This window comes from Amblyomma maculatum, chromosome 1 (assembly GCF_055883805.1).
Source record: "Amblyomma maculatum isolate TAMU_Amacu chromosome 1, ASM5588380v1, whole genome shotgun sequence".
In the NCBI taxonomy this organism is placed as follows: Eukaryota; Metazoa; Arthropoda; class Arachnida; order Ixodida; family Ixodidae; genus Amblyomma; species Amblyomma maculatum.
Genome location: NC_139344.1, coordinates 69093445 through 69109628, shown reverse-complemented (window position 1 = coordinate 69109628; position 16184 = coordinate 69093445). Strand labels below are relative to the sequence as shown.

At 46.7% G+C, this 16184-nt stretch overlaps 1 protein-coding gene across 1 annotated transcript in view; it reads left to right on the top strand.

Annotated features, from left to right (window-relative positions):
* Window positions 1-2215: 2215 nt before the first annotated feature.
* LOC146202745 (alcohol dehydrogenase class-3 chain H-like) overlaps window positions 2216-16184 on the top strand; it is a 68822-nt gene continuing 54853 nt past the window's right edge. The window contains exons 1-3 of the mRNA XM_084588300.1: window positions 2216-2459; window positions 4365-4466; window positions 15399-15540. Coding sequence (XP_084444426.1) covers window positions 2421-2459; window positions 4365-4466; window positions 15399-15540 — 283 coding nt within the window. The 5' untranslated portion in view covers window positions 2216-2420. The remainder of the gene's footprint in view (window positions 2460-4364; window positions 4467-15398; window positions 15541-16184) is intronic.

The following is a 16184-nucleotide window of genomic DNA, read 5'->3' as shown; positions in this document are numbered from 1 at the left end:
ACCGCACAGGGGTTGCATTGGAGGAGGAGCGAAGAAAGGAATTAAGTTCGAGCCGGCGCTTTGACAACGGGAGACTCGCAGGAAGAGGGGGGAGGGGGGCGGCGTGTACACCCAGCGGCAAACGATGGGGGCAGAAGCGCGCGCAGCAAGCGGACAACGCGATAAAGGGAGGAGGGAAGAGATAGCAGCGACTGACTGATGCTGCTGACGCCGATAGTGAGTCAACCCCAGCTGCGGAGTTGGTTTCACGGACAACGCCGCCGATGCCGACGCAAACAATATGATACCCTCGCTTCCGCAGCGCCAAGAACCAGGTCTAGCCGTGGGAAGGTGGTCACGTATTCGTCGACGTGCCGGGGCCTACGTGAAATAACCGGCGCGTCGGCAACAGCACCCTATCCGCCACACAGGAACAGGGGGGGGGGGGGACCCTCCCCTCCTCTTTCTGCATGGCGGCGACGGTGTTCTATGCAGTCACGTTATCTTGACTCTCTAGCGGCGTCAGCGGCATCCAGCGGTATCAGTCGGTCGCTGCTAGCGCTGGGGGGATGAAAGGGGGGCGGAGCTGGTTACGAGGCCGACGCGAAACCCAGGAACGGACGCCAAAGAGCTGCGCTCTAAAAAGCTTTGTTCTGAGCCATATCAGAGCCATCTGAGCTTTGGGCAACTACGCAGCGGATAATAAGTGGGCGAGAGAGGCCGTTAGAAACAAGTTAAAATATTATTAAAAATGTGACACGTTTTTTTCTTACGCAAGAAACAAAAACTGCATTCATTCCTGAGCGCGAATATTATGTTTACTTTCTAGTTCTTTGGAGTTCTGGCATTTTCTGTGCGCTAGTAATTTGCCTCACAGTTCGCAGGAGCCCATATCTGCCTCATCATCGAATTGATGCCGCTGGCAGTAGGCAGTTGCACGCGCGTTTTCATGATGTCCGCCACAAATTCGTGGTCATAGACGGACATTCACGGATACCTCTCGGACGTCCGCGTGCGTACATCTGCTCGCCATCCAATAACAAATGCGCCTCAGACATACACTGAATCTCCGATACGGATATCCGAATTTGGACGTCCGTACGGATGCCTTACGAACGTCCTCTCATGACAACGGAGATTGTGATCCTGATCGGACGTACCATGGATATTCGTGGTTAACTGGGCGTTTTCAACGCTGTCCTTCAGCGGTGCACGTACTCTGTCACCGCGTCCCGGGAGCGCGCGAGGAGCAATTAACTGCGCGTACGCAGTGACAAAGAATGCGCGTCACAAGCACTGCTGTGATCTCTCTCTCGCGGTTACAAAAGGGTTCCTTTGAGAAAGAGTGGGCAACCACCGCAAGGTACGCCTGTCGCTGATCGTTGGATCACGATCGACAGGCTCGAGCTGCGCTTTCAAGTACGACCCGGAGCGGGCGAACTCGAGTGCACACTGGTCTGCGCGGACAAAGGCCGGCAGACAAGAACAGTAGCGTACGCACCTTGCGATGTCTCGGAGGGGTCTTCGAATGGTCAAGCGAGCGCGGCCGTCGAAACGGTGCCATGTTCCCGCCAAAAGGCGCCAATGAGATAAGCCAGCGGGACGCCGGGGCGGAGCTGTAGCTGCTGTAGCCGTGCGACAGAAGTCGTCCGGACATCTCTCCGCCGCCAGAGGAGAACAATTAACAGGGAAGCGGGCGGCGGCCGCGCAAAGGGCAGCCGCGGCAAACCCGAATCCCAGCACCCACACTTGTACTTCGTCTCATATAAGATGTTTGCAGAAGCACAATTCTCTATTACAGTGCGCAGGGGCAAGAGGCACTTAGAAGCACAATTGCAAGGGCTTCTCTGTCTTTCGCAGTGCTGCAGATATCCTGTGAGACGAAGTGTAATTAGGTAAAGGTCACTTGAAGGGCAAATTTAGTGTTACGCGAAGAGTTTATAAAAACAGGAAAGATGCGGTAGCTGTCAAGGTCACTTGAAGGTAAAAACCGGCGCTACGCTGACAGCTCGAAAAACTGGCGTAGGGAAATTTTCTCTTCACGACAGTTTTGGCGGGAGAAGCGAAACCGAAAGCGGCGAAGTACGCGGTTTATTTTTCCCTGGTGTTTACAAATCTGCCCAACTGAGTAATGCTCAGCTTGCTTTTGCGTGGAAACTGTAGATGCTGCGGCCGCAATATTTACAGTCATGTATAAAGTTCGTCAAAAACTTGGTTTATCTGTGGCTGGTTGTGGGTTGCGGGAAACAAAACCTGCGTGTCGTGTGCAACCTTCTGGCGCGCTCGCCCGCTCGCAGCTTGCAACTGCTACGGATACTGCAGACTGCAGGCCGCACTTGTTTGCGCGTGTCTACATTCTAGTTCACTGTAGTTCAGCTGTGTAGGTTCGCAGGCCAACGCCCAGGCTATTTAGCTACGTGTTGTCCGTGTAGGCTGCTATCATGTCGGCGGGAGGACCAAGCGAAGCCACCCAGGGCAAGGTCTGACGACTGCATTGAATCCTTGTTTCCCTCTAGCTTTCATTTTGGCGCTTTATTGTCTGATTTCGGACATGTCATCTGTCGCTCTTGAATGAGAAAATGCTGGGCCACAAGTTGGCTCCGTATGGTACTGCTTTCGGTATGTTTGGAAAGCAGAGTTTACTTTTTCACTGATATTGTTTGGCCTCTGTAATGGAGACTCATTTTACTGTTCGCAACTTTCTGGCTCAACGTGTTCCCGATCTATCTTGAAAACGGTAAATTCTTGTACCGCGTTCCTTATTCGGTGCACGGTTGGCCATCCCACCATCGGCGCGTTGTGCTTCCTTCCGCTCTTCATTTAATATTCTTTATACTACTTCTTGTCAATACCAAGAACAAAACATTACAAAAAAGAAATATATATATATATCCCCGTCGTTTGCCTTTGAAGTGTAGACTGTTGGCTCCTTTAAATTATATATATATATATATATATATATATATATATATATATATATATATATATATATATATATATATATATTAAAATGAGGGGCTCGTTATGATACAGTGGAAGGAGCCAACAGTCTGCAAGTCCAAGGTAAACATGCAGAAGGACTTATTGACGGGTTAGTTGGTACATGATCTTGATTTTTATGCGCTGAAGAAACACCACAGGAAGAAAGACACAAAAGGTGTCTCTTCAGCGCTTAAAAATTGAGGTAAACAGGGGATTTTTTTTAATATCAACTGCAAAAGGTAAACTATACAAAAGGCATAAAAAAATATCCGCTATGTTTACCTTGGACTTGCATGCAAACCGTTGGCTCCTTTCATTTATATATATATAAATATATTGAGAGAGGGAGAGAGAAATAATTTTATGTAAGTCCTGATACCAAGACGTTTTAAAGCTGAAATGCTTGCCTTTTTTGTATTTTATTTACTTCTTTGGCACAGGTGGCCGGAAATCATGCCGTCACTTAATGGCCTCTTGCTCTAGTTGTCCGGTAATAACATTCTGTGATACGTGTTCAAACTATCTGGATGGCCTGAAACACGCTGCCTGTGGAAAAGAAGCGTAGAGCGGTTGTAATTTCCCAAAGCATTTGGCTTGGCAGGTCAAAATGTCAAAATATATGGCGGTTAACAAGCTGAGGTGAGCAGTATACGATACATTAGTGCACCCTTTCTATGTGGAACGACCTATTAGTGGTTTATTTAGAAACTACGAAAAAAGAAAAAGATGTTGCTGACCTCATGGTGTAGAGTTGCTATTTTGCTTGGCAGGTAAAAATGTGTAGTATGCCAAATAAAACAGTTAATGAGAGCTCAGAAAAGTGACCAGTATATGACGCATTAGTGCATCCTTTCTGCGTGGGACTGCTGTTGCTTAAGAGAAGCTGATACCTTGCAGTATTAATGGTTTATTTAAAGACGGTACAAAAGGGAAAAAAAGTTCATGGCTGCAGCAATTGCTTAGGTATCCGAGTTGAGGCTGGCAGGAATAAAAGGTTTGCTTCGGTTTCATAGGCTTGAGCGTAGCAAAGCAATTTGGGCCAAGAGGGACGTCGGAGTGGAAGGCTACGGAAACTTTGTTTGCCTAGAGGTATTAAACGTCCACATACATCGCACCATAAACGAGTGCCTAGCTTTTCACCTTCGTATAAAGGTGGCCGCTGCTGCCGAGATCGAACCCGCATCCTTGCATTAAACAGCTTAGCACCCTAACCATTGAGCTACTGCGGCGGGTCCAAAATAAAAGACTGAGAAAAATGGCGAGGAGTACAGAGCGGAATGATTGCTAGAAAGGACAAGGGAGAGCTGTGCGCGCTGTTTACAACATACTAGCAGTAAACTAGAAGCAGCCACATTTTCCACTGACTTGCCTGGTACCTGATATACTTAATCATCTTGTTTCAGCCGATTGTATGCAAGGCAGCTGTTGCGTGGGAACCTTCAAAGCCCCTCCAGATTGAGGATGTCATAGTTGCAGTACCAAAGGAAGGAGAAGTTCGGATCAAGGTGCTGTTTGCTGTTGCCTATCACCACGTGTGACTGCAGAGAAATGTATAACTGGAAATGGTTAATAACAAGGTGGTTTATGGTGTATGGTTTGTGAGGTTTTAACATCTCAAAACAGCTCAGACTACAAGACTGCAACACCTGCCGCATGTTAGCATGCTAGCAAAAGCCTGTTTCACCCAGGATGTGATTATTGCAGAAAATAATGCCGGAAACGGCTCATGATGGTGCAGAGTTCCTAGCTTCATATGTTTCATTGCTCTTCTTTTGTGTATTCATGTAGTGAACCAGGGCAAGGTATTCATTAGAATTGTGCAGGGGCACGATCACAGGAAGGACGACGGATGGAAAGGCGCTCTTTCTATCGGTAGTCTTTCCTGCGATCGTGTCCTTGCACCATTACAGTGGATTGCGTAAATCATCTAGCCCTACAGCAGGTACTTCTACAAGGTAAGGTGACTGATGTATGTTACATTTTTTAAATTTTATTTTTCATGCACCCCAGGCTAAACTTTGACCCAAGCAGGAGTGAGGCAGTCATTAGAAGACCCGAGTTACAGTTATACCACAGTCGATCCCTGGCATAATGAACCCAACTGTCATGGGGGTTGAATTCGTTTTTCCTGAGGTTCGTAGTAACTAGACTTTCCCTATTACAATCAAAAACGCAGTCAAGTGAAAAAGGCAGTCAATATTTTTTCTGTTTTGTAGTGGGGGGGGGGGGGAAGGGGGGGGGGGGGTCTGAGTGGTCATGCTTATGAGTGGTCATGTTGCTCATGCTGAGGTACTTTTTTCCAACGACTAGCTTTATAGATGGTATACAGTGAGACCACTTGCAGTGTAATTGCTTATAGTGCAAGACTGCATTTAATGTGGTTTTTGTTGGCCTCTAGTCTACCTCTTATAAGACTGTAAAGTCATACCACTTATTACGCTGTCACGTTAAGTGAAAGAACAATTATAGTGTAGTTTTGAATCTGCTCGGTGACAGCGTCACCATGGGGCAGCAAGTGCACTTTCTTGTGCGGCAACGGGTTTCTCTGCGTGGCACAGCACATCGCACCGCATTTTAGGGCGAGGCATAAATGCAGGCTTCACGTGTGCGCATGCAACAGTCCCTCTGTCATTCTTCTGCATGCCCTTTTCCATGCATTTAGGCCGCATCACGTTTCTCCTGCCATGACCCCTCTAATGCTTTCTCTCACTCACACTTTGCTCTGTACACGAAAGAGTAACCGGAAATGCTCATTGTGGTTATGTCTTCATTTCCTTTCCATTCAGCTCATTGCAAGCTCAAGTTTGGGCACGTGACAGTGCCGCGTTTCTCGCATGGCAGAAAACTGTGAAATACCGAGACGCCACTAGAGCAGATGCTTGGCTAGCTCCCTAGGCATGTGCACCTAGCAATATTTTTGCAATTTCCGAAGCGGTCCTGCCAAAGCAAAACGGCGGTATGAAGTACTGTTGTGTCGTAGGCTGCCACAACAGTACATGAAACACTAAACGACTATTCTCTGTCAGTCTCTCCACAATGCTTGTGTTCCAGCAAAAAGGTCTTGTTCCATTTTTTCGCGGAAACAAAAGAGCCAAGTGATGTTTTAGCATACCATGCGCAGTGCGACTACAAAGGTTAGCATGCAAAGGCTTTCATGGATCCGGGCATGTGCTGATAACAAGCGCATGCGCAGGTTCACAGTGGCAGTCGGGATAGTTTCCGCGGTCACGTTGTGTGTGGTATGCTATAACTAATCTAAGCATGCAGAGAACTTAGTGGGTTGCCTTCTGTTCAGTGATAAAGCATTTTTAAATAGGAAGCTACTCGTTTGGCTTTTGTGTTGACCTGAAAAAAAAAAAAAATATGTCTTGGTTATAGTGTAGTGCCGCTTATAATGCAAACTTTTGCAGCTCCCACAATCTGTGTTATAAGCGGTCTACACTGTATCACTAATTGCGAAATTGAAGGAAAGAAGCCAACAGTCGGCGAGGCCAAGGAAAGCATTGGGGATTGTACTTTGTCTTCGTGGGTTCGGTCCCCACCATCAGCACATTGTTTTTCCTTCTACTTTGTGTTTCTTTCCCCTAAACAGATTACATTACTAATTTATGTGATTACTGAAGTAAAATTAAAAAAAAAAGACAAAGTACAATACCCAATGCTTTCCTTGGCCTCGCCGACTGCTGGCTTCTTTCCTTCATGTATTATAACGACTACCCTCATTTCCCCTTCATTTATCTAATTGCGAAATTGCCATTTACAGAAACTGGTAATAGGTTGGTCTCCAGTCTTTGGCAAAGTTGTAGGGTACTATGACAAAGCTAGTGGAAAAGAATATGCACTCAGAACATATCAGTTAAGCTGGCTGTTGCTTGCGCTGCGCTTTCACTATGGAGGTGTTGGAGAACTGATTGGGCAGGTGATGCACGCCTTGTGACTCTGTATTAGAAAATATAGCATGTGACTTGCGGTCGCCGCATTGTTTTTGGAGGGGAAGGGGGTGGTTGTCAAGCAAGCTGAGAAATGCTTTTCAGTCGCCACATTGGCGGGAAGTGTGTGTCTCTCAGTGTCAGGGCCAAGTTTACAGCACATGCTTGTTTGCAGTAACAGAGTTATGCAGTCATGGTCATTTGTTATATAATACACAATGCCATTGCCTTATTGCATATTTTAATGGTAGCACTACCCTTGCTTGTAATAAGTGAGTGTTTGTTATAACTGTGGCCATTACTATTTGGCTCTATTCTGGAAGTACACTTGAATTGCACATGGTTAAAGGAGCAGCCGGAAAAGAGATTAAAATAATATGTAACAAATTGACACACTCGCATTCAAGTAACCCTTAACTGCTGGAAGCACATTTTTATACTCCAAGACATCAGCAAATCATCGTTTCTGGTGGTGTATCAAGCCAGTGGAATTTATTATATATAAAACAAACTGTGAGTCATTGTATTTGCTTTATACATTTCTTCTGACGTGTGGTAGTTGGCAGGTTTGAAAAAACCGTGCTGAATGGTGGAAGATAGATAGATGGATTTATTGAAAGGAAAAGGCAGAGCGGTTGGCCCGAATAATTCAAATCTGGCCTGCTACTGTGCACTGGGGAAGGGGAAGGAGAGAAGAAAGAAGGTCATGATGGGTGACGATGTGGGAGAAGGCATATGAAATATATATACAGACACAGCAGCTTGCTTTACAAGCGCGAATCAAGTCCGCTGGCGCTCAAATAACGGCAAAGAGCACACACTGCCTGGACGCCCTTCCCCTTGTCCTGCCAAGCGCCCAGCAGCAGTTCCTCCGACAGAGGTCTCTTGTCCAAACGCTTCAAGGAAGCAGCTAGCACATTTCTTTCGTTCGCATACTCTGGGCACACCAATAATACATGGTCCACAGTCTCTGGGATGCCACAAGTTGAACATTCCGGTGAGTCCATCTGTCCAATTAAATGTAAGTACTTGCGCGTGAAAGCCACATTTAAACGAAGTCTATGTATCAAGCATGCCTGATGACGCGGAATATCACGCGGAACATTAAATTTAAATGTTCGATCGAGCCTTCTTAGACGGATGTGTCGGGCGTCTGGTTGAGCCCAGTAAGCTGCTGTAGCAATATTCATACAACTCTTTAGAAGACACGTCATATCCGCTCTTGAAAAAGGCACAGCTGTTTGGAAGCCATTGATGAGTGCGCTTTTCGCTTCAACATCGGCCTGCTCATTCCCATGGAGGCCGCAGTGGGCAGGGATCCATTGAAACATTATCATGTGGCCTTGCAACTGGGCAGATGTGATGAGCTCCATAATGTTTAGTGCCAGGGACTGATAGGCAGTGTGGCGTAAGAAGTTTTCCAAAATTTGTAATGCAGTCTTCGAGTCCGTGAATATACACCATTTTTGAGGTGGTTCCCCACATATGTAGCGAATAGATTCCCGAATGGCTACAAGTTCGGCAGCGGTTGATGTAGAGGCATGTCCCAAAAGGAAATGCAGAGTCATTTTCTGAGCTGGTATGACCACAGCTGCAGCGGATGCCTGTGCTGACACAGATCCATTGGTGTATATGTGAATATAATTGGGATATTCTGACCAGATGTGTGCCAGAGTAAGTTGTTTGAGTCCACTAATTGGTACCATTGATTTCTTTAGTATTCCGGGAACACGAAGGGGCACCAAAGGTTTATCCATCGTCCATGGTGGTTTCGTGGGACGATATGGGAGGGCATATCCTGTCGGTACTTTCGACTGATGGCAGCGGAGTGCACTTGTAAAACTGCAGTCCTGCCTCTCATCCAGAATCTTGCTGAGTGGGTGAAAACGGTGTCTTGTAAGTGCTCGTAAATATACACGAAGTGGTTCGTGTGACAAATATATGGACATTGGGCGAGCATGTGCCTCTTCAATTGTGCCTTTGTTAGAGGTGCATCTGGGCAGTCCAAGGCATATTTTCAGTGCCTGCGCTTGCATGCTCTCTAAAGTCCGCAAGCAGGAAATGCTCATACTAGAGAGTACTGGGAGACTGTACCAGATGTAGCCAACAAACAGAGCCTCGTAAAGCCGTATTAAGGAGCGCTCAGTTGGACCCCATTTGATGCCAGCTATGTAACGAAGTGCATGGCAAAAATTAATTAGCCTTTTCTTCACCATAGCAATATGTTTCGACCAAGATAGTCGGTGGTCAATAATTACTCCCAAGAATCTGTGCCTGGAGACGTATGGTATTACGACTCCATGAAGGGTAATCGGGTAGCGGCTGACACATTTTCCCGTAAACGCGATCACTGCACACTTTTCTGCCGCTAAAAATAAACCTTGACGCCATAAGTACATCGATGTTGATGACACAGCTCGTTGCAGTCTCGCACGTAGTTGTGGGCGCGTCGAACCAGAGGCCCAGATGCAGATGTCGTCAGCATATGCACTTATGTGGATGTTAGTTGGCAGTTCACTCACCAGGCCAATTAGCGCAACGTTAAATAAAGTTGGGCTGAGAACTCCTCCCTGTGGAACTCCACGACTGACCTGAAAGCGGGTAGTATCTCCTTCAGGCGTAGTCATGTAAACAGAGCGGCCGCTGAGATAGCTTACAATCCACAAGTACAGCCGGCCACCAACTCCCACGTCGTCAAGTCCATCAAGAATAGCTTCATGGAGGACGTTGTCGTAAGCTCCCTTTATATCTAAAAATGCAGCAGCTACTAGTCGACGGTGACGCTTTTCGTGTTCTACTGTCGCCACAAGGTCGATGACGCTGTCAATGGAAGAGCGTCCGCGGCGAAATCCAGTCATCATATTCGGATAAACATCATTACTCTCTAGATACCACTCAAGTCTTGCCAGCACCATGCGCTCCATAACTTTTCCAATACAGCTTGCTAGGGCAACTGGCCGGTATGAGGTAAGTTCGAGAGGAGGCTTTCCAGGCTTCAAAAGAGCAACCAGGCGGCTAATTTTCCAGTGTTCAGGAACAGTACTAGAAGCCCATATATCATTGAAATAATTAAGTAGTGTAGTTCTACCATTCTTGCCTAGGTTTGATAAGGTTGAATAAGTAATCTCGTCGGGACCAGGTGCAGATGAATGCCAACAAGAAGCAAGAGCGGCGTCTAATTCAGCTATTGTAAAGGGCACGTCGTATTGAGCATTCGGCGAAGGTGGTGCAAAAACTTCTGAAATTGGTAACTGTGCCTGGTTTGTGCCCACTACCATTTTACAAAAATCTTCAGCTACGTCAACTTCATTGCGGCATTGGTAAAGGGCCAGGCCACGAAAAGGGTGCCTTTCTCGCGGAGGTGTGCGCAAGCTTCTCGCAACATGCCAGATACGCGACAGGGGCTTACGGGGATCCAGTGATGAGCAGAACTGTCTTCAACGTTGTCGTCCTAACCTCTCCAGGTGGCGCAAAACTTGTCGTTTAGCTCGGCGTGAAAGTGCGAGATCTTGCGCGGATTTCGTTCTTCTGTACTTCCTTTCAGCCCGCCGACGGATCGCGCGAAGCCGCTCGAATTCCACGTCGATGCTGGACACTGACACCGGCACACTAACATAGCGAGTGTTCTCACTGAGAGAGGAAGTAATGAGTCCCTCTATTTGAGATGGTGACTGGAGGTCCACGCTGGAAGTCTCCACCGCTGCCCTAAAGGCGGGCCAGTCTGTGCATTGCACACGAGGTGAGGTGGCAGGTGCAAACCACTTGATGCATATGTATGTTGGTATGTGATCACTCCCATGTGTTTCCACATCACTACACCAAGAAACGGAGGGATGGAGGCTTCTGGAAACAAACGCAACATCCAAGCAGCTGCTGTAGGTTGTTCCGCGTAGAAACGTCGGTGAGCCGTCGTTTATATTGACGAGATCTTGCGTATGCATAAAGTCTACCAGGTCTCTTCCTCTATTGCTCATTATGGCACTACCCCACTGAGGGTGGTGAGCATTAAAGTCCCCCACAATAATACGAGGAGCTGCACAACACTGGATTGTTGAAAATAGATATGATTTGTCCAAACCATCCCTCGGTGGAATATAAGCGCCAATTACAGAACATACTCGTCCTTTCAGGGTTAACGTCAAACAAACGTAGTGGTTCGTGTTGTGGGGCTGCAGAGCATGGCGGACGTACGTAATGTCTTGGTGTACACATACCAGCACTTTGCTTGTTTCGTCTGCTTCTCTAGACCATAGCAGAACATATCCAGAAAGGCGGAAAGCAGCCGGCATGTTGGGCTCACAGATCACAATCGCAGGAAAGCGGTACTTCTGTACCCGCTGTCGGAAGTCACTCAGCCGACCACGCAGGCCTCGGGCATTCCATTGCATCACTACACTGCGGCGCAAGTGCATCGTCACAGAGGTGGGGTTAGTTTGTTGCGCCATTGTGAATTACTGCAATGCCGCCAAGAGCGGCTCAAATGCGTCCAAAAACTGAACAGCAAACTTTGCTGTTTGCGTGTTGATGCTGGAGAGCAGCACCCGCATTGAACGAACCAGCTGTTTCAGCATTTCTTTTACCTGCTGGCTGTCGGGGTTGTCGGAATTTTCAGTACATGTGGCAACCAAATTGGGATGAGGCCTGGCATTGGCCTTTGATGGTAGAGCAGGCCACTCAACATCAGAAGCGGTAGGTAATACAACAGCTTCTGTCTGATCCTTGGCCTGTGACACTGTCTGTGACATTACAGCAAGAGTACTCTTAACGGGATTAGACTCAGTCTGTTGTGGCACCTGAGCTGACGTTAACTCTGAAGTTGACTTATCCAGGCTAGGCTTGCTTTCCGATTCCTTGTGTCGGCGTCGGGAACGGTGCTTGCGACGACGAATAGACGCGGCCGCTTCTTGATGAGTCGAGTTATCTATCACCATCTTTTTTAGTATATGTTTTTCGTTCCGAATTTTAGGACAGTCCTTAGCCGTCGCTTCATGGGCACCCGAGCAGTTCACACACTTGACAGTCTCCGTCTGGCATGTGTCATGAGGATGCGTACCGCCGCATCGACGGCAGGATACCTCGTTTCGACAAACGGCGCTCACATGTCCGATCTTGTGGCATTTGTGGCACTGAACAGGTCTTGGAACATACATCCGAACTGGGTGTCTCACATAGCCCACTTTAACGTGGGATGGGAGGGATTCAGTTTCAAAGACTAATTTAATGCACTTTGAGCGGCCGAAACGATGAACATCCACAATGCACGCCGTAGATTTGATCAGCGTGCAGAGATCGCTTTCACTTATCTCGGGGTCAACGTCGATGATTACACCTGCAGTAGTCTTTTTCCCATGTGCAAGAAAGGAACGGACCGGCATGTTGCCTAGCGCACCAATTCCTTTCAGCTTGTCCACTGTAGCCTGGGATTTGACATCCACGGTCAGGACATTCTTCCAGGGATGAATTCTGACTTCGTCAACTTCACCGGGAACCAGCTGGTCGAAAAACTGGGTCAGGTGCTGTCTGTTTATCACATTCAGATTCGCTGTTGCCGTTGTTGGTACGAAGGCCACGGAAAAGATCCCTTGCTTTTCAGCATTCTTCTTTGGTGTCTCACTCATTACTGATGTTCGGCGCAGCTTCCTTTTCAGGCGGCGCAACTGTACAGGCGTGTAGCTGTTGTCAGAATCCATCTCAGTCACTGTGGAGTCATCTGCCGAGTCTGGAAGCTCCATGTCCGCGACGTCGAGGTGACCCGTCGAGTACGCCGTAGCCTGTTCGATGGTGGCGGGTGGGTGCAGGGGTCGTGCGCCCGCCATCCCGAAGGATGACGAGATCACAAATAGCTCACAGCGATATAAAATCCAGAAAAGTGGAAGAGCGCTACCTTCAGACGTTTGGAAACCTCCACTTCTTCTTCACAAGATGACTGTGCTTGTCTAGTGATTCAAATATATAAGGTGATGTGTTTCATCACATCGCACAAAGCGCTAATAAGTGATATAGGGTGATCGCTTTTTTGTGTACACTGACAAAACACAAGCAAGCTTCCAGTAACTGGGCACAATTCCATTTGAAAATGATAAACGAAATACACAACTAAGAAGTGCAAAAGGGCTTCGGCATACCCACAAAGAAAAACATTTGGGATATCGTCCAGTCTGCATAGTGGTTTGTTTGATCTTGAGGTTGAGGAGTGTAGAAAGCACACCTTCAGAAGTTATTAATTCAGGAGTAATATTGTTATGAAGAAGAAGATCGGCAGTGCCGTGAGAGGAGCCCTCGCGCTAGGCCAGCCAATGAATCATCTTTCACCCTATCGCCATGTTGTGCTGTCTTCTCGCTTGCCACCACGTAACATGTTGGTTGGAGGTGCAGCGTACATTCCGTGTGTACATCGTCTTTCTTCGTCCTCGTCCCTTGGCTGGTTTTTATTCTCTGACTCGCCTTGGAGCATGGATGCCATCCGTATGCCGGGACCATCAACCAAGAGTCTGGGAATATCGCCGCGCAGCTTCGCTCCAACCTTTCCTGCCCAGAGCCGATCAGCCGCCACTACCGCCGCCCAGCCTGGATCTGAAGACAAGGCACACACCTGAGCTAACCAGAGACCAGATCAAAGCAAAGACCCGTTGGACCTGAAGAACCGAAAGACACAAACACGCAACCCCCGCCCCGCCCAGCCGCCCAACGCGACCTCGAGCCATCGGTCCCACGATGCTTTGATGGCTGAAGGCTGAAGAGCTCTAGGGAAGACGGATCACCCTAGTATAATCATCGTCATCGTGGTGGCAAGCACACCATTCTCTTCTATCTTTTCTTGAACATCCTCACCGTCACGTCACCATCAACTTCGAGCGAACCAATCGGGACGATCGCTTTGTGCCTCGGGAAGTGTTACGAAGCAGAAAATCAGCAGTGGCGCAGGATGGCTAGGCCAGCCATTAAATGACCCCTCTCGCCATGTTGTGCTATTTTCTCGCTTGTCACCACGTAACAATATCTTGCTCTAATGCTGGTGCTGGGCTAGTTAGTGGCTCATTCTTTGAAATTAAGGATGCCATTTAAACAGAAAACTTCATTGAGTGAAAGGACAACAGGACAAAGATGTGTTCTCCTTTGTCATGTTGTCCTTTCGGCCGCTGGTTTCCTACGTTTGAGTATACCCCTTGCTTTCAAAGACTGGCTCTGTAGCACTGCTGTATAAGGCAAGACAGTGATTGAAAAGATAGGCTGCAAGAAAAGATTGAATTCTGTTGCCTGTTTTGAACTTTTTTCTCACTGACATTAACACGATCAACTGCTTTAGGTCAGAATTCAGATGATGCCATAATTTTGCCTAATCGGTCCTGAGAAACTTAATTAAAGTGTTGGAGGTTTAAAATTGCTTGCTGATATGATTTTTTTAGTAAGGCTTTGCCATAGACATTGAAGCATGGGATTATTGCCATTGCATTTACAATATCATTTTATTTTACGTACCCAATTATTTCACGGCTGATCTGTGGACTTTTGTGATGTGTATACTTGGATTTTATTGGGAGCAGAATTTTCAGTGCATAAGTGACAGATGGATTTAAATGTTTTCTTCAATTGATTAACCTTATTTCCAGAAAAATTATAAAATACCGACTCAAGAAAATTAAACTTTGTCTCGTTGTTAGCCCTGTTGAAATCCTTTATTGTCCCTCTCATTTGGTAACTTGGGTCTTTAACTTTCCCTGACCTGATTTATGGTCAGTTAAACAGTCTTGAACTGTCATATTCACATTATAGGTTGGTTGGCTATGAAGAACAAGGTCAAGAATGCATTCCCTGTACTCGGGTGGGAATGCAAACAGCTTTTGTTAAATCACAGGCTAGCATAATGTCAAAAACTATATTGTCATAACATCATATGCCGTAACATATCACATTGTTATATAGCATTGGTTATGCTTGTTATGGGGTATTCAGTGAGTGACACTGACAAATTTTTCACTTGCATACTGTTTTCATCATCCCAAATGTATGTGTCGCCAATATGCAATTCGTTGTTTACCAATAAGTTCTATTCCTGGTTTTTGGTGATATGATACGCACTGGTTCTGTGCTTGTGTCACAGGTGGCCCTTCACCGCTTTTATGACCAAGGATTGACCTATGTTCTGGGCAGTCTGACATTTACTTATTTCCTAAATGTTGGAAGGTTTTATAAATCACTGAAATGCATAAAAGTACCCCAGATAGCTTTAAGCTTTAGTGGATGTCACAATTTTACATTAATGGTATAGTAATTCTCGTATAGAGCACTTCATCTTTAATGGCTGCGGCATCTTATTGCATTACTGATCTTTTTCATAAAAATGGTTCTAGATGTGAATGAACCTAGTTAGTGATAACTGTGTTGAGAAATTGTACAGGGGAGGGCCACATAGAAGTGGCCATTTTGTTGAGCAAAGGCTTTTGAAGCTGCACAGTGCTTCCCTCTGCAGTAAGCTATGAAGTGTTAACAGCAGTCGTGGTTTTTCAGGTTCTGCATACAGGTGTCTGCCACACCGATGCCTACACTCTTGGAGGTTTGGACCCTGAAGGCACGTTCCCGTGTATACTGGGCCACGAGGGTGGTGGCATTGTCGAAAGTGTTGGGCCTAATGTCAAGGGTTTTCAGCGAGGTAAGTTGCATTTAGGGTAATTCTGCATTTTGGTGCAATTTTAAGGCAAAAGCCTTTGCACTCAAATTTGCGGTGACCGTCCGCCCATTACATTCAAAGGCTGGAAGATGGAGGAGGAGGAAGAATAAGAATAGGAAGAACGTTGTGGGAGGCAGTAGCTGGCAGCTGACATGGCAGAGCACTAACTGGACATAGGGCTTCCTGACATTATGTTGGGCAGGAGCTGCCAACTCGGGCCTCTCCTTTCATATGGGTGGGTGATATGAGAACCAACCTGCCAAAACCCTTGCATTCATGTTATCCCTAGGCCACGCAGGCACGTTCATACGGCTCGGTTAAAGCCAGGCTTTAGATGTTGGCTGGTAACTTACGCTATCGCATCATCGCGAGAGTGGAAATGAAAACAGAGAAAAAGAGGCGTTGTAGTGGAGGGCTTCAAACCATCGCGCAATAGAGGCTTTCACCTCATTGCAGTTTAGTGATCCAAAGTGCCTTCTAGAATTTCTTTTTATTGAGGGGCAGTAACAGTTTATAACAGTTTTTATAAACGTATTTAGGCAGTTTTCTGCAGCCAGTGTTCTGACATTTTCATGGTCTATTGTCATGTTAAGTTTTATTATGTTTGAACAGTGGGGAAGAAAGCT